General features: G+C 42.3%; 1 protein-coding gene across 3 annotated transcripts in view; it reads right to left on the bottom strand.

Moving 5' to 3' along the window:
- usp28 (ubiquitin specific peptidase 28) overlaps positions 1-19267 on the bottom strand; it is an 85719-nt gene extending 66452 nt beyond the window's left edge. For all 3 annotated transcript variants that reach the window (XM_060847060.1, XM_060847059.1, XM_060847058.1), the window contains exon 1: positions 19028-19267. In XM_060847060.1, coding sequence (XP_060703043.1) covers positions 19028-19075 — 48 coding nt within the window. In that variant the 5' untranslated portion in view covers positions 19076-19267. The remainder of the gene's footprint in view (positions 1-19027) is intronic.
- Between the last annotated feature and the right edge of the window lie 234 nt (positions 19268-19501).

Consider the following 19501-nt stretch of genomic DNA (forward strand, 5'->3'; position numbering starts at 1 on the left):
CGATCCCAGCCGTCTGTACCTGATATATGCCCCTTCTTTTTCTTGGTTAGAGCCTCGAGTTATCCAGCACTCCCTACACCTACCAGCCTTGCCCTTCATACTATTGGGAACATACTGTCTCTGAACTCTCGTTATCTCATCCTTAAAGCCTTCCACTTCCCAACCATCCCTTTATCTGCAAATAGGTTCCTCCAGTCAATTTCTGAAACTTCATATCTCGACTCAAAATAGAAAAATAAATGCAAGATAAATCAAAATATCAAACACCTGGTCTTCAAACATTTGGGGGAATGAGGTGGGCAAAGAGAAAGTAGGTCTTCAACGTTTACAAATTTATGACTCAAGTACACGACTCCCATTCCCCTAAAGAACAAAGATTGATTAATATCGAAAGAGAGAAAAATTCCCAATTATTTCTTCATCCCTTAGTTTTTAAATAACTAGTGTGCAGTGAAACATGATTTACCATTTCAGCCCCACACCTTTAAAAACTCACTGTAGTAATGGTTTTCTGTAGCTGCTACCATTTCTGCTATTTCCAGCATTAATGACTACCTTGTACAGACAAGATCCAGCCTTTACACTGGATGTATCCTCCATCTTTTCTTTTCTTCATCAGGAACTGAGGGTGTCACTGGCTAGGCCAGCATTTATTTCCCACCCCCAAATGACCAGATGGCAGCTAAGGGTCAACCACGTTGCTATGGGTCTGGAGTCACATGCAGGCCAGACCAGGAAGGATGGCAGCCTCCCTCCCTAAAGAACATTAATGATCCAGATGTTTTTTTTCTGACAGTCAACAATGGATTCATGGTCATCATTAAACTCTTAATTCTGGATACTTATTAAATTAGAATTCCACCATCTGCCATGGTGGGAGTTGTACCCAGGTCCCCAGAATATTACCTGGGTCTCTGGATTAACAGTCCAGCGATAATATCACTAGGCCATCACATCCCTTTGTGTGGCACAATCACAATGCTAAATTGAACAGACTTCAAACAGATCTAGCACATCAAGACTGGGCATCCACAAGGCACTGCAGGCCATCAACAGCAGCAGAATTATATTCCAACACAATCTGTAACTTCCTGGTCCGGCATATCCCCCATTCAACAATCACCAGGGAATCAACCCTGGTTCAACCCTGCAGGAGAGCATGCCAGCAACAGCTCTTGGCATGACTAAAAATGAGATGCCAACCTGGTGGAGTTGGCAAACAGGACTACTTGCATGCCAAATAGCATAAGCAGCAAGTTATAGACAAAGCTAAATGAGCCCACAGCCATCAGATCAGATATAAATTCTGCAGTCCTGCCATATCCACTCATGAATGGTGGTGGACAATTAAACAACTCACTGGAGGAGGAGCCTCCACAAATATCCCTGTCCTCAATGATGGAAGGGCCCAACACACCAGTGCAAAAGATAAGACTGAAGCACTTGCATCAATCTTCAGCCAGAAGTGCCGAGTGGATGATCCATCTTGGACTCCTCCTGTGGGTTCAGCATTGCAAATACCAGTCTTCAGCCAATTTGATTCATTCCAAGATATCAAGAAATGTCTGGAGACCGGATGCTGCAAAGGCAATTGGCCCTGACAACATTCTGGCAATTGGACTGAAGACCTGTACTCCAGAGCTTGCCGCTCCCCTAGCCAAGCTGCTCCTGCACAGTTACAACACTGGCATCTCCCCGACAATGTGGGAAATTGCCCAGCTAATTCAAACATGGACAAAAGAGCTGAATTCAAGATGGGAGGTGAGAGTGACAGCCCTTGACATCAAGGCTGCATTTGACCAAAGGTGGCATCAAGGGACCCTGGCAAGATGGAATCAATGGGTATAAGGGAGTGAACCCTCCACTGGTTGTAGTCATACCTGTCACATAGGAAGATGGTTATGATTGTTGGAGCTGCAAATGTGTTGCTGGTCAAAGCACAGCAGGCCAGGCAGCATCTCAGGAATAGAGAATTCGACGTTTCGAGCATAAGCCCTTCATCAGGAGGTCAACCATCTCAGCTCTAGGACATCCCTGCAGGAGTTCCTCAGGGTAGTGCCCTTGGTGCAACAATCTTCAACTACATGACCAACAACCTTCCCTCCATCATAAGATCAGAAGTGGGGTTGTCCATCAATGATTGCACGATGTTCAGTACTTAGCCCATATCCCTCTAGATGCTTCCTAATCATCTACCCATCTTGATGCCTTTTAAATGTTGTAATTGTACCACAATTCCTCTGGCAGCTTGTTCCATATAGGCACCACACACTGCATGAACAAGTTTGCTCTTAGGTTCCTGTTTAATTCTTTTCCCTCTCACTTTAATCCATGCACTACAGTTTTGGACTCCAGTAACCTGGGGAAAACACCTTGTCTATTCACCCTTTCCATGTCCCTTTATGAGATCACCCCTCAGCCTCCAGCACTCCAGGGAAAACAGCCCCAGCCTATATTGCCTCAAACCCTCCAACCCTGGTGACATCCTCGTAAATCTTTTCTGAACCTTTTCAAGTTTCACAACAAAATCTGGACAACATCCAGGCTTGGGCTAAGAAGTGGCAATTAACATTCATGCCACACAAATGCCAGGCTATTACTATTTCCAATAAGAGACAATCTAACCACTGCCTCTTCATCATTCAATGGTATTGCCAACACAGAATCCCCTGCTCTCAACGTCCTTGGGGTTACCATTGGCCAGAAACTCAACTGGACTCATCTCATTAACACAGTGGCTATAAGAGCAGGTCAGAGGCTCAGATTACTGCAGCAAGTATCTACTGACTCACCCAAAGCCTGTCCACCACCTACAAGATACAAGTCAGGAGTGCAATGGAATACTCCCCACTTGCCCGGATGGGTGCAGCCCCAACAACATTCAAGTACCTTGACCATCCAGAACAAAGTGGCTCATTCGATTGGTACCACATCCACAAACTTCCACTCCCTCTACCATTGATAGTCAGTAGCAGCAGTGTGTTCTATCTACAAGATGCACTGCAGAAATTCACCAAAGATCATTAGTCAGCACCCTCCAAACCTACGATTATTTCAATTTAGAAGGACAAGGGCAGCAGTTACGTGGCAACACCACCACCACCTTCAAGTCACCCTCCAAGCCAGTCACTATCCTGACTTAGAAATATATCACCGTCCCTTCAGTGTCGCTGGATCAAAATCCTGGGAATTGCCTCAGTCCATTGTGGATCCACCTATATGGATTGCAGCAGGTCAAGAAGGCAGTTCACCATCACCTTCTCGAGGGCAACTAGGGATGGGGGAAGAAATGCTGGCCCAGCCATCAATGCCCAAATCCATGAGTGAATAAAGAAATAGTAAAGAGGATGAGAAGAAAATGGCCTTTCGAAAATTATCTCGAAAGGACAGATACTTTGCACAGAGCAGTTATTCACTGAATGCTTAATCATGAGTTTTTATGTAAAGACGTGACAATATTTCTTAAAAGATGGCCAATATCTCCCACTGAGCTAATAATGGAATACAGATTATCCCATCATTACACATCACCTTCTGTAGGAGCTTGCCCTGCACAAATTGACTGCCACATTTCCAAAATGAGAACAGAAACTACAAGTCAAGAGTTCTTTGTTGCCTGAGAAGCATTTTAGGTTGTCTTGCGGTAGTAGACCGGCATATTGTATTTATGCAAGTTTTCACTTTGTTACTGAATTTTCTTGTAATTCAGATCATAGCTGATAGCTTCAATTTCAGAATGTATGAACTGAGGAGAGTTCACCAAGTTAATCTGTGACCAACTGAGATCATCAGATTGTTGCTGGTTTGTAGCATCACAATTTATGTTGCAGGATTTCTTTGTTTATTTGTTTCTATTGATCTGCTATTAAATCTGTAGATCTCCGAAAACATAAAAGAGATTTGGGTATTAAACATAAAAAGAGACTGGGTTGCTTTGGATAATTGAGGTGAATTCAGTGCAAGCTGCCTGGCACTGTCAATAACGAGGAGGATCCCTGGAAAGGTGTTAATATTTAATGGGGATCCCTGGTGAGCAGACACTATTTGCATGGGGCCTTCAAGAGAATGTAAATAGATACAGAGGTCTCTGGGAGTGTGCCAGCATTCACAGTGAGTCCACTTCACTAAACAATGTGGGCTCCATTTACACTGGAAGGAAAAGCTTGAAAGATCACCAAGCATTAGTTGATTCAATTTTGAGATGTCAATAGGTGCAGCAAGGCTCAAGAATGCGATAGACAACAAGTTTCTGGTAAGAGGCGAAGGCAGACGTGAAAAGGAAATAATTGGGGTTGATTATTTTAAAAACTCTGTGATTGCCCTTTTTCCTTTCTTAATAATAATAAACTCATTATGAAGTTTGGCTGTTGGGGAAAAAAAACTTTGTCTTAGTTGAAATCAGATGTTGAATCTTGAAGTTTGATTGTAAACTTTAAATTAAACTGTCCTCTTTCTACACTGTAACAACTGGCAAAGATTTTTCTCAAGAAAATCCTGAAAGTACAGAATAAACCAGAGTCGAGAGGTTAAGAAGTTCAATGCAACTACAATACATCAGAGCTTCAATTGAGCTAGACGTTCTCTCAATGTAATCTCCACAAGATACTCATAACAAACAGCAATCATTAACCTAGTACAACATGCCCTTTATATTCAATGTGTTACAGGACCTTTCCTGAAAAATTGCAAGGGAAGTACATCAGAGGCTAAGAAAAGCAGGGTTTCCAGTGTAGATGTAGAATGTGTTTACTACTTCTCAGGAGCCAGGGTATGTGCTGTCAGACATATATGGAACTAACGCTTGTAACAGCCTAGCAACAGATTTATTTTCAGAAGGGTCACAAATACCATTCCACTTCTCACGTGACACATCATGAGGAACTGTTCAGCACACGTTTCATGTGAAGAACAAATTTCTGGCCTTAAACTTTCCTGTTTTGCTCATTGTTGTTGCAGTGCAGAAAGAGGACATTCAGCCCATTGTGTGTGTGCTGGTTCTGTAAAACAGCACTGCGACGTAGTGTCATTCTCTAAGTAATCTTGTACATTATTTGTATAGAGACAATCACATAACGCTCATCCCTTCCCCTCCCCCCCCACCCACCAAATGCCTTAATATAAACTGCCTCCAACCTGCTGCCAGACAGTGAGTCCAGACCCCAACTATTCAATGCGTGAAAATGTATCTTCTCACATCACAATTGCTTCTATGAAGATTTAAAGTAATCTGTGCCCTCTCAATTTTAATCCTTTTCCAAATGTGAGCAGAGTCTCCCTATCTTCTCTGTCCAGACCTCTCACGAGCTCCACGTTTTCAGCACTGTTTCTATAAAAAGGTTTCTCTTGACTTTCTTAATGGATTTATTAGAGATTCTCTTATATTATGTCGCTTTGTTTCGGACTTCCCAAAGTAGAAACATTTTTTCTATGTCGACCCTATCAAACTCCTTGTTAATTTTAACAAACTCGCTGAGTTCACGTCAGGAATAAAAGTCTCTGGCTTACTAAAAACAAAAAATACTGGTGATCACAGCAGGTCAGGCAGAATCCATGAAGAGATATCAAGCTAACATTTCAAGTCTAGACAACTCTTCAACAGATTCTGGATCAGTGGTGCTGGAAGAGCACAGCAATTCAGGCAGCATCCAAGGAGCAGCGAAATCGACGTTTCGGGTAAAAGCCCTTCATCAGGAATAAAATTGCCCGAAACGTCGATTTCACTGCTCCTTGGATGCTGCCTGAACTGCTGAGCTCTTCCTGCACCACTAATCCAGAATCTGGTTTCCAGCATCTGCAGTCATTGTTTTTAACTCTTCAACAGAGGTGGAGGGGGCAGCATTTATGCAATAGTTGGGAAGAGGGTTGTGGGGGAGAAGGGGTAATGACAGAGTAAATTAAGGGATCGGAATGTGAGAATGGCAGAACAATCCAATCACTTAGTCTACTCTATCAATGCACTTTCTGCCCCAGAACCCTATCTCCAACTATTGCATAAATGCTTCCCCCTCCATACTTCTGGTCAGCTGTGATGAAGAGTCATCCAGACTTGAAGTGGTAGCTTGCTCTCATTCCATGGATGCTGCCTGACCCACTGATCTCCAGCATTTCCTGTTTTCAGTACAGATTCCACTATCTGCAGTAATTTGCTCCTCTGGCGTACTAGTCTTGTAATGTAACTATTACACTATTGTAACCCTTCAAAACATTATTTCATTTGAAAGAACGTTACAATTGATAGGAGCATTGCTTCAAACAGCACAATTACAATTGCTGAAGGGTAGGCAATTGTAGTGAAATTCTAACAATGCTACCCTGCGCAGTTATTTTCCATTGCACTACAACAGATAATGGGAATGAGAGAAGGCATGAGTACCCAACTATAAATAACTTCAGCAATAAGAGCATTAAACCATTCTCTGGCAGGATCTCCCAATTTGGAAAGGCCACTCCAAATGGGTGTACTGAGTGTGCTAACACCTGTAGCATTCAGTGATCAAAGTTAATGGTTCAAAACTTTTTTTTAATAGAAACTCTTATTGAGAACACCTTACATGTGTCAGGGAAGAATCTTTATAATTAACAGTGGAGGTGCATGGCTGTAGTACAAATAAGTTAAAGACCTGGATGCTTATTCAGACAAATGCTAATTTTCTCAAACCACAGTTGCTCTTTTAACCAAATTCTTCAAAAATACAATGGACACTGTTTCATTTGATTGTTTTTACAGAACAGCAACATGAATGTGTCAAGACTCAAAACCTTTTCAGAACCTGTGGCATGGGAATGAAGAAGGAACTTCACAGGAGCACTTTTGAACAAATTTTGATGCAGAGCCACACAGGATAGGTGATCAAAATCTTAGATGGAAAGGGAGTATTTTGAGGAATACCTTAAAAAGGACGGTGGAGAGGTAAGGGGGTTGAGACAATTAGAGTGGGAACCCAGATCACGTGACTGAAACAGGACTGCCAGTGTGAACAAAGAAAATTAGGGTTGCTCATATAGATTAGAATTGGAGGAACTCGGAGACCTCAGAATTGTCAAACTGTAAGTAATTACAAAAAAATTTAACAAGGATCCCTCAATCAACCAATTAACATTCATATTTTGAGATTAATTTAACAATGTGGAGAGGTCATGTACGCTCATTTAAAAGCATAAACTGCATTATTGAGTTCTTCTAATATTGCCCTGTTCTCAGAAATAGATGATTTACTAAGTAGTGATCAAAACCAGGGTCAGACACTGCTAATCAAACCCTGCATTTCCTCATACTTATCTTCTGTTATAGCGTCAGAGTCATACTGCATAGACTCAGACCCTTCGTACCAACCAGCTTCCTAATCTGACCTAGTCCCATTTGCCAGCATGTGGCTCATATCTCTCTATAGGCTTCCTATTCATCCCCATACCAATCCAAATGCCTTTGAAGTGTTTTAATTGTACCCCCTCCCCCACCTCCACTGGCATCTTGTTCCACACACAGATGCTCAACAACATGAGGTAGGTGAAGTCACTGAACAGATTACCCCCTTTCCCTTCTTCGAATGATTGTAACACACAGATGGAACAGAGAATTAAGAGCAACCTGTGCTGTCATTCCATACAATAGCAACACACACAAACCCCACCCCCACACGCCTCACTCCACCGCACCGATCACTGATTAAGTCAACACCTCATATTTGCAGAGGAAGAATGTATATTCAGCCACACAGCAGAACTGAACTTGCCCAAAGACATAGCACCATGCTCCCTGAGTTTAGCTGGACATTTGTTTGCCTGAAAAGTTCTAAAGATATTTTTAGTCTGTGTTTGCAAATCAAAAAATACAAGTGTTTTGAAGCTGGGCCTTGCCATATTCATAGTAAAATATCCATTGTGACATGGATCAGTACATTTTGGGGGAAATGAGTTCCACTGTTCTCAGAAATAGATGACTTACTGAGTAGTGATCAAAACCAGGGTCAGACACTGCTAATCAAATCCTGCATTTCCTCATATCTTTCTTCTGTCATAGGATCACAGAGTCATACTACATAGAAACAGACCCTTTGTACCAACCAGCTTCCTAATCTGACCTAGTCCCATTTGCCAGCATGTGGCTCATATCTCTCTATAGCCTTCCTATTCATCCCCATACCACATCCAAATGCCTTTGAAATGTTTTAATTGTACCCCCTCCCCCTTTGAAGCTGGACCTTGCCATAATCATAACAAAATATCCATTGTGACATGCATCAGTACATTTTGGGGGAAATGAGTACCAATGTGAATTAAACACTTGTAGAATGTCTTTTTTTTAGTACTTGGCTTTAACTCATCAAATTAAAACAAAAATGTTCGCAAGGAACAAGTGCAGCAGCAGACTGGAAGCATGTGTCTCCCGCATCTCCCAGCTATTAGGCACTCATATTCCCCTTCATCATCCTGTCCCCATATCACATCACACTGGAATGCTTGCACCAAGAACTACATTGACATACTAGAATTATCATGCGAGTACTACAGCCAATCAACAGGCTGCAAAATCTCCTCAACAGCAATGAAAGTTGGTTTGAAAGCTCAGAGTTCCTCCCAATCCTGCAAACTGTACCATGGGCTCTCCACAGCGTTCATCTCAACCAGAGTAACCAGTCAGAAGGTGTCAATTTAACATCTCAAGCAAAGAACGTACCTCTAAAGCAGAGCAATCCATCAGTCTAGTACTCATAATCAGTCCAGTTTATCACCAAAGAGATTATCAGTTCATACTGTACTTCTGTGAGCTTGTTGTACATAAGCGCTGTTTTAGTACACTTCAGAAGAACTTCATTGGTTGGAACCAAGGTCATAATAAGAGCAATTAAAGCAAGTCTCTTTTTTTCTAATCATTTACAGGCTGTGGACTTTGCTACCTCAGCAGCCGTTACTGCCCTGGAGAAAGAGGCTATGAGCTGCCTACTTAAACTGCTGCTAACCTTGGGGTGTTGGGAGTCCCACACAGTGCTATTAGAAAAGGAGATCCAGGATTTTGACTGAAGGAACTCTGAGCTAGTTCCAGCTTAGTTATTAGTGCAATTTAGATGAGGACTTGATTGTGTCCTTGTGAATCAGCTACCTTCGTCCTTCTAGGTGGTAGAGGTTGAGAATTCGGAAGGTATTGTCCAAGGACTTTCTTAAGCATCCGGTTTTAGCAGTGGGACTTGAATTTGGATGCTGAAACTGAATGCTATCACTAAGCCAAGGTAACCACTGCGCAGACAGAGAGGCACTCCTTTTGGACAGGCCAGGAGATTATGTTTATCATCAAGAATAGACTTCATGCAGCTTTTGTGATGTCCTGGTAGTATCAATACCTCTGAGCCATGAGTCCTGGGTTCAAATTCTATGTGTTCCAGAGGTGTATAAAAACATGTGAACAGGTTGATTACACAATAGATTTATTGCGGTCAACACAATTATACAATCATCATTACCACTGAATAACAATGAATCATAAAACTTGAAGCGCCAATTAAAGATATCAGCAATAACACAGACCCAATTGTTTAAGTTTTATTTCTTGAAATCCCTCAGAATGTGTATGCAAATAAAGAAAGATTATCTGGCAAAGGAAACAGTCTTTTTTATGCCAGGAAACCACTGAGTACACTGGTTTTTCCTTTATCTTCATTTCCTTGGTTTTTCCTGAGTAAACGAAGTCTATTTTTATGAACAGCCTTATCAATGTTCCATCACACGGAGGCTAGTGGAGTAATGACAATATTATGCAAATCACTTGGCTCGAGAGTGAGCCTGCCCTGTTTAGTTCACACAGCAGCTTGTGTTTATGGACAAGCTTTAACCAAGTGCTTTATTGTGTCAGCCTTGGTTAAGTGGCTCACGATCTGACAGTGGAGTCATAGCTTATGGGGTTCACACCCCGTTGCACGGGCTTCAGCACAAACTCTGGACTAACACACATAGTCCATCAAAGATTTCAACTTTCTGAGGAGTCATAGCAACAAGGCTCCATCCATCGGTTTGAGCGTGTAACAGATTGAGCAGGGTTAAGAGCAGGCGATATTTCCCTGGTATCTTAGCCAACTGTTATCCCTCGATCCACATCATACATTGTCCAGCCATTCTTTCACAGCTATTTGTGGGATCTGCTGGTGCACACTGACCACCACAGTCCCTATTCACATAAAGTGACCACATGAAAACCACCTCATTGGCTGGAAAGCTTTTAGAGTCTTTGAAGTGAAAGAAAGAAAATCTGCTGTTCTATAAAGCCATTAGTGTAGATGCTGTGGGGCAGTAATGGCCACTTGGAGAAACTCCGAAGGTTAGAAATCTGGAAAGAATGATTGGATTCAAAAGAAAGAGAGAGAAGTTCATCCAATTGAGGAGAAAAACTAGAGTCAGGCAGCCCTACAATCAATTCCACATGCAATATCTGCAGGAGTGCCAGGTGTGTTAGCTTTTGGTCAAGGCAAAGACTGAAACTGTCCTAATAATCATCTTTTGCACTCAAACTAAGAGATGCAAAATTCATGCAAACCATCCTTTGATCTGGAACCTACTGAACTGGCATCAAATATTGCTTTAATTGCTCACGGGTGCGATGGAGCTGAAACTCAGTCAACTTTCCACACAGGACAGACCCGGCTGACTTAACACTTCCAGAAATATCTCAGTTGCCATGTGCTGGTTTGCTGGACATGAGTGAGATTCAGAAATAGAACCTGCAGAACAGCTGCTCAAAGAGGTACCTAAACACACAAACATTAAACTTCCTTTTACCCCAGACACACGAGAGATCCTATGAATTGGGTAGCAACACAAACAAATTACAGAAAGACTTTTTTAAAATGGACATCTACTGGTGATGTTGTGAATTTTGTAAGGAGATTAAACAGGCCACATATTCCTTGAAAAAATAAGAGATTAAATTGAGAGCTAAAGGGATTCCCATGCACTAATTGCTAAAAAAAGGCATACTATTTCATAGAGTCAGAGTCAGAGATGTGTAAGAAAAAGACCCTTCGGTCCAGCTCATCCATGCTGACCAGATATCCTAACCTAATCTAATCCCATTTGCCAGCACCTGGCCCATATCCCTCTTAACTCTTCCTATTCATTTACCCATCCAGACGCCTTTTAAATGAGGGGCTGTAGAAAATAGATGATAGGTGTAGAAAATGCTTCAATTTGTGGGAGGGCCGGGGGATGGTGGGAAACTAAACAGAGGGTTTTTTTTTAAATGCTAAAAAATAGACAATATAATGTTTAGGTAAAAACAATGACTGCAGTTGCTGGAAACCAGATTCTGGATGAGTGGTGTTGGAAGAGCACAGCAGTTCAGGCAGCATCCAAGCAGCAGTAAAATCGACATTTCGGGCAAAGGCACTTCATCAGGAATACATGTATTCCTGATGAAGGGCTTTTGCCCGAAACGTCGATTTTACTGCTGCTTGGATGCTGCCTGAACTGCTGTGCTCTTCCAGCACTACTAATCCAGAATATAATGTTCATCTGTAATCTAGTTATCTGACTAATGCTTAACTTTTTAACTTTATTTCTTATTTTTCTAACTTTTACTATGAACCACTGTAAGATAATGTAATTTCTTTTTCATTGTTTCTCTATTTTGTATCTAAGATTTGTATCTAGTACCTTGTACTGAAGATGGCATCATGAGGAGTGACTTTGTACACTTTTCCCTGTACTGCTGTACTTGAGTACACGTGACAATAAACCTAATTCTAATTCTATTGAATTATGTTCCAGATAAACCTATTTCCCTTTGGCAGTTTGGATCAGGATCACTCCAGCCAATGTTGTTCTCCTACACAAAGTTCAAAGAGCTGGTTATCATTCACTATTTAGACTTGCAGTTGTGAGTTAAATTAGCAGTGAGATTATCCCAGCACATGTGAACGCATACTCCAAATGAGTCACTGCTTCCAAGAGATCAAGAAAAGAGATTGGAAAATACTCCACATTTTAAATTTAAGATTAGATTACAGACTTATTAGCTGTACAGAAGGCTCCTTACAAACATTCCCAAATCTAGACTGGAACTAAAGAGCAAACTCCAACTGTATAACACACAGAAACTCCTATTCAATGCTATCAGACACTTTCTCCAGCTTTGCTCACAGGAAACAAAGATGCACTGTTCTAACAGATAATACTCAATTCAAAATCAATACAGTCCTGTGCACAGTACAAAGAATGCAGAGGTCTAAAAGTTTAGTTTGAAAATATACACGCTGTGTTATTTCAGCCCATTTCTCCAAATTTACCAAACAAAAGGATTATTTTGCCACTAACATAGATAGTACTCTGCAATAAAATTTGTATCTTATTTTTATCAACCCTTCTTGAAATGTTAAATCACACCTCGATGGCCATCATATCCTGAGGTGGGACTTGAACCCGGGCCTTCTGTCCCAAAGGTAGGGACATTATCCCTGTACCATGAGACCCCACCTAGGATTTGTAATTGTTCACACATTTGAAAAGACCAATTCAAGCTACAATCGATAATAAATCTGTTGATTAATCCTGAGATGTATCGTTTCAATAATCAATCATTTTTAATGTCCCAGTGTAGAATCCTGGGGAGATTGGAAGTCAAACTAAAAATAAAACGAAATTCTCAGCAGGTCTGGCAGCATTCACAAAGAGGAATATTTCAGGTCGATAATCTTTCATCAGAACTGAAGAGAGACAGAAATCAGGTTTTAAGTCAATGAAAGGAGTGATGAGACAGGAAGAACTAAAGGTAAGGCTTGTGATAGTGGAAAGGGCAGGAAAAATTAACTCATATATTTCTAAAGGCAAAATCAAATGAGTGGCATTGGATAGAGACAAGAAACAAAGGTTGAGTCCAAATGACACATGAATGGCTTTGGTGTTCAATTTACAATGGATTATTGGGATATCACTTTCATGATAAATAAGGTTAAGCAACATGATCCTCTGATTTTCAGGGTCTCTGAGCAGGTTTGACAAGGAGCAAGTTCTGAACCCCTGCTTCTGAGGTAGGACAGGTGAATGAATGGTACAGAGAGGTGTCATCACTCATCTACATTCAGAGACGCAGCTTAATGACTTCAAAGCCTGACTGAAGCTTCCTCTACAAAGACTGCACTAAATCTACATTGTGCATGAATAATTTGAAACCTGATGCCTGGTGAGTGCACCATGATTTTGGAGTTAGAAGACCTACAGTCAACAAAGTTCTCCATTCTCGTTTCACATCTGGGTCTGCTGGAGGCTCTTTGGTCAAGAAACTTGCTGTGATTAATCAGCACTGTTATATTACTGCTGCAGCATTTTTCGACAGAATGGCACAAGATATATCTTTCTCACTATCCCTCTGACATGCTGAGTGCTTTCAATGTTTTCTCCAGCGATTCTTACACTCAAACAGAACTCAGATGAGTTGTTGATGGCTTCAATTTCAATCGCCCCAGTTGTTATATCACCCAAGCTCTGGATCAGATTACAGCCTCGTAATCAAACTCTGGGGTATGATCTATTTACTAAATAACATTAGCAGCCTAATTGCACTGCATACTAACTAACTGCAATTAATGTGCTAAATTTCACGCAACATTTCAATAACTGGCACATGACATAAAGTAATGAAGGTAGTAAAGGTAAAATTACAACCTCCAAATGTTGAACTTAATTCTCCATTTTCACAGGGGTCATCAATAGCCCTCCTAAGTATGAGAGGGATTGGGCCATAAATGTCGCTCAGGAAGAAAGGATTAATTTTTCCACCACTCATTTCATGTTAGAGACCTTGGATTGCAGGTTCATAGCTCCTTGAAAGTGGAGTCCCAGGTAGACAGGATCGTGAGGAACGCATTTGGTATGCTTGCCTTTATTGGTCAGTGCATTGAGTGTAGAAGTTAGGAGGTTATGTTGTAGCTACACAGGACATTGGTAGGGCTAATTTTGGAATGCTGTGTGCAATTCTCCCTGCTATGGGAAGGATGTTGTAAAACTTCACAGGGTTCAGAAAAGATTTACAAGGATGTTGTCAGGGTTAGAGAGTTTGAGCCATAGGGAGAGGTTGAATAGGCTGGGGCTATTTTCCCTGGAGTGTCGGAGGCTGAGGGGTGACCTTGTAGAGGTTGATAAAATCATGAGGAGCATGAATAGGGTGAATAGTCAAGTCTTTTCCCCACGATGGGAGAGTCCAAAACTAGAAGGCATGGGTTTAAGGTGAGGGGAAAAAGGTTTAAAAGGGATGGAAGGCTGCAGAAGGTGGTGTGTGCATGGAACGACCTGCCAGAGGAGGTGGTGGAGGCTGGTACAATTGCAACATTTAAAAGGCATCTGGATGGCTTAAAACCTGATTTCTGTCTCTTTTCAGTTCTGATATGAATAGGAAGAGTTTGGAGCAATATGGGCCAAATGCTGGCAAATGGGACTAGATTTATTTTGGATATCTGGTCGGCTATTTACCAAGTTCCAACTTACCAATGATTTGATATACCATCGACAACCGGGACTGCATCCTTCCTTGGGACAATGTCAACAAGGCTACATAGCTACGTAGAAGCATTAAATGCCATAAAAATGTTGGAAAAGCTTCACAAAGACAAAATTCGACACTGCCACATAATGAGATACTAAGGAAAATGACCAAGTTGTGGGTCTTGATGAGACTCTTAAAAGATAAAGCTAGATAGAAAGATGGAGGGATTTACGAAGGTATCTGCGAACCTAGAGCCTTGACAGCTGAGATCATGACCTCCAATAGTGGAGGGATTAAAACTGAACATTCTCAAGAGTTTTTCTAACAGAAAGTCAACGAGTGAAGGCTAGAACTGGGGGCATTCTTTACTTGCTATTAAATTAATTTATAAATTTCCACAGTACAAACATGCACCATCTAGCTTGACAATTGTGCTGTCATGTTACTGATGATGCAATTTTGACCCACCTGACTGTGTTGTGGAGACAAGCCTCACAGATTATTCCATGAGTTTCAACAGTCAACCCAAGGAGAAAAAATACCAACAGATAACAAGAACTAACATTTTATTACAGGGCATTTAATATTCAATTGCAACATTTAAGAGGCATTTGGATGAGTATATGAATAGGGAGGGTTTGAAGGGATACGGGCCAGGTGCTTGAAGGTGGGACTAGACTGGGTTGGGATATCTGATCGGCATGGACAGGTTGGACTGAAGGGTCTGTTTCCATGATGTACATCTCTATGACTCTACAAATAGAAGCTAAAGGTGATTGACCAACAATTTTTCCAGAGACAGCAAAAACCAGCAGAACTTTGACAACAATCCTTAAATGACCTTGGATATCACATGATACACCAGTCTAAAAATAGCACAAAAGACCACTGTCAGCTTCAAGGAGGAGTTTACAGAGGCAGCTGTAGCTCACTGCAAATATTCTTCTCAAACACTGCCTTGCTGGCTGCTGGGAGAAATTGGAGTTTTCTTGTGGAAATGCTTTTTCCTTTTTTCCTACCTCCCCTTCCTGCTGCTCTCAAACAGGTTGGCAGTGAGGGTTCAGCTGGTAGCTGCTCCCCTGTCAGTTACAAACCTAATGACTTCCAGCCCAATCTCTCTCCACATTGGAAGGGTGTGGCTCACACTTGCCATAGCCCAAACACTTCCAGAATTTACAAGAATGAGGATGGGTTTGGAGTCGCAAGAGGAATCTGGAAATACAGACTTGCATTCTGTTTCTTATTTACAATTATCATAGAATCCCCACAGGATGGAAACAGGCCATTTGGTCCAACAAGTCCACACTGACCCTCTGAAGAGTAACCCACCCAGACCTATTCCCCTACCCTATAACTCTACATTTACCCCTGACTAATGCACTGAACCTACACATCCCTGAGAAGTAATGGTAATTTAGCACAGGCAATTCACCTAACCTGCAAAGCTTGGACTGTGGGAGGAAACCCACACAGACACGGGGAGAACGTGCAAACTCCACACAGACAGCCGCCTGAGGCTGGAATCAAACCTAGGTCCCTGGCGCTGTGAGGTAGCAGTGCTGACCACTGAGACACTGTGCCACCCCAATGTAGTACACTACTCCACTTTTTGCAAACTTTTCTATTTTCTCCCTCATTTGTGTTCTTAAGTCACAGGTTCCTTGCTGGAATTCTATCCGACTCAGGATAATTTTTAAGTCAGTGTAACTTGAAAGACTGAGTGCATTCAGGTTTAGAGGTGAGACAAAATGAGTCATTACAGCTGACACAGAAACCCAAGTTTGCAAATGGGCATTTTTGGTGGGGGGAGAATGTCAACTTACAGATACAGCAAGCAGCTGCAAATACAATTAGTATGTTCACCTTTATTGCGAGGAAATTGGAGATCAGTAAGAAAGGCTTTGATCTCCTTACCCAAGAAAAGCTAAACCCACCTTGCTAGGGGAAGGGTACAAAGATTCTCTTTATTATACTTTTAATGAAAGGGCTGCCAAGGTGGAGAAACTGAATGGAATGGGACGATGCTCTTGGGATTTAGAAAAAATAGAGCTGATTTTACTGAAAGGAAGTTCAACCTCCAAGGCAACCTTTGGCCTGAGGCTACCAGCCTCTTTCTCTGGTTGGAGTGTTCTCAAACTTATCTCACTATAAGGGATTCAGCATCTTGGGTCGGATGAGAAATTTCTTCTGACAAAGGGTGGTGAATCTCACAAATTTTCCAGCCCACTCAGCCAGTAACAATCAGCTATTGTGAACTTACAGCACAGGAAGAGGCCATTTCATCAACTCAGCCCTGATTGGTTATTGGGCTCTAACGAATCAAGGGATATGGAGACAGTGTAGGAACTTGGATTAGTCATGATCTTTCACAAACATATGAATGAGGAGTAGGAATAGACTATTCAGACCCCTCAAACCGACTTTGCCATTCAATAAGATCATGTACTTAAGGCACAAGATGAATTATAACCACAAAACTGCACTGCCGCCTACCCCCAATAACCTTTCTGCCTGACATCCATCAGAACAAATTTAAAAGGCATCTAATTGGGTAATTGATTGGTAAGGGTTTAGATGGATATGGCAAATGGGACTAGCTTTATTTAGGATAGTTGGTCAGCAGGGATGAGCTGGACCATGCTACACATCTCTATGACTACCTTTCAGGAAGAAAGTCCCAAACATTCATGAACCTCAAAATATTCACCTAATCTCTATTTTAAATGGTGACCTCGAGTTCTTCAGTCTCCAAAAAAAGTAAACATCCTCTTCAGCTCTTCCTTGACAAGAGCCATCAATAACTTTTATCTCTCAACCAAATCCCCTTTGATTTTTTTTCTAAACTCCAGCAGATACAAGCCTAATCTGTCCAACATTTCCTCAATAAGACAACCTATTTATTCATTCATTCCATTAGGTAAGTGAACCTTTTCTGAATAGTTTCCAACATATCTGCATTCTTTATATAAGGTAACAGCACAGTACTCCTGATAAGTTATAGGCAGAGCTCAGACAGCTGCAGGGCCTCCTCCAGCTCATTGTGTTATTTTCCAAATCTGTCCATAACACCAGAGAGGTGAGAGGTCACAGAGCCAGAGTGGTACAGCACATTTGCTGGCATTTAGCCCATATCTCTTTAAACCCATCCTATTCACGTACCAGGAGAAAGTGGGGACTGAAGATCAGAGTCAAGATTGCGATGCTGGAAAAGCACAGCAGGTCAGGCAGCATCCGAGGAGCAGGAGAATTGACGTTTCGGGCAGGAGCCCTTCATCAGGACTTCCTAATGAAGGGCTTCCACCTGAAACATCGATTCTCCTGCTCCTCAGATGCTGCCTGATCTATTCATGTACCTATCGAAATGACTTTTAAATGCTGTACCAGCCTCCACCACCTCCTCCGACAGCTCATTCCACACATGTACCATGGACTTAAGTTCTAGGTCATCTATGCTCCAAATGATTTGTTTTTAAATTAATGCGAAGTGAGCACCACTGGCTAGGTCAATAGTTATTGCCCATCCCTAATTGCCCTTGAGATCATGGTGAGCCATCAACTTGAGCCAATGCATTCTTCTGGGTGTAGGTACACACACAGAACTATTATAAAGGGAATGACAGAATTTAACCCAGTGACACTGGAGGGATCACATCAGCATGTTGCTGGAAAAGCGCAGCAGGTCAGGCAGTATCCAAAGAGCAGGAGAATCGACGTTTCGGGCATGAGCCATTCTTCAGGATTCCAGCAACACATTTTCAGCTCTGATCTCCAGCATCTGCAGTCCTCACTTTCTCCTCGGGATCACATCAGTCCCAAGTCAGGATGGTGAAAGCAGATCATAGCAGAGAATGATTGTGAGGGACTGAAAGACCGCCTCCTTTTCCCCACACCCCACACAATGGGGGTGGGACAGAGGGCAGACCTTTAAACCCTTAGCTCCAGTCCCAACATTTCCAAGCATCCATTAGCCCACCCTCACAAACAAACAAATCTATGCTCTGAATCCTGAGGAAGGGAGGCAATTTGTCAACAGAAGCCTCATGTAAAGGAAATGTGATTTGAAAAAGAAACGTGAAAAGAGCAGCCAGGTGGCAAAACAAATCAAAGAACTGAAGATCTGAAACAAAAATATAAGTTGCTGGAGAAACTCTGGCAGCAGTGGAGAGACAGAAACATAATTAACTACTCAATAAAAATCGCAAGAACTGCAGATGCTGTAAATCAGAGGTAAAAACAATCTGTGATGCTGCCAGACCCGCTGAGCTTTTCCAGCAAATTCTGTTTTTGTTTTTGAAACAGAGTTAACGTTTGGAGTCCAGTGACTCTCAGAGCTGAGAGTTTGGAGTTGGAGTCCAGTGACTCTCAGAGCTGAGAGTTTGGAGTTGGAGTCCAGTGACTCTCAGAGCTGAGAGTTTGGAGTTGGAGCCCGGGAGAGAACTTTACAAAAGTGTTGACAATGAAACATTTGTTGCCTTTTTTTAAAAATTCTTGGGAAATCCCCTTCACTTAGCGGAGAAAGTGTTACAAAGTATCTTCCGCCATGGTGGCCTGCTACATTGTTACCTTCTCCTCGCTCCCTACTCCGGCTTCACTCTCTCCCGCTGTCATCATCCCTTCTTCAGAAGACGAGAAGTTCGAGTCGGATCGCTCTTTCAAAACGGTCCCGATTTAATGTCTGCCTTTTGTTTTAAAAATTCTGTAGTTTCGTTCTATCTGTCTCTCTCTCTCTCCGGCAGCAGAGCGGGGAAGCGGAGCAACAGCCGCCCTCCGCACGGCGGGACTCAGCGACAATCCAGCACACGCCCCCCAACCCCCACAGCTCTCACCGCCCACCCCCAGGGACAGCCCCCCATCTCCCCCCCCGCCCCCCTCCTTGCAAGGGGCGCGCACGCCGCGCGCGCCACCGCTAACCCCCCAGAGGGCACGCTCCCGGGCACGCGGATGAAGGCTCAGTTTTGCTGTTGAGAGGCTGGGAAAGGATTTAAAGGCAAAACCCAAAACAAAGTGAGGGCTGGTGTGCTGGAGTGGTAGTGTCCC

The sequence above is a fragment of the Hemiscyllium ocellatum genome, chromosome 29 (assembly GCF_020745735.1).
Source record: "Hemiscyllium ocellatum isolate sHemOce1 chromosome 29, sHemOce1.pat.X.cur, whole genome shotgun sequence".
Classification (NCBI taxonomy): domain Eukaryota; kingdom Metazoa; phylum Chordata; class Chondrichthyes; order Orectolobiformes; family Hemiscylliidae; genus Hemiscyllium; species Hemiscyllium ocellatum.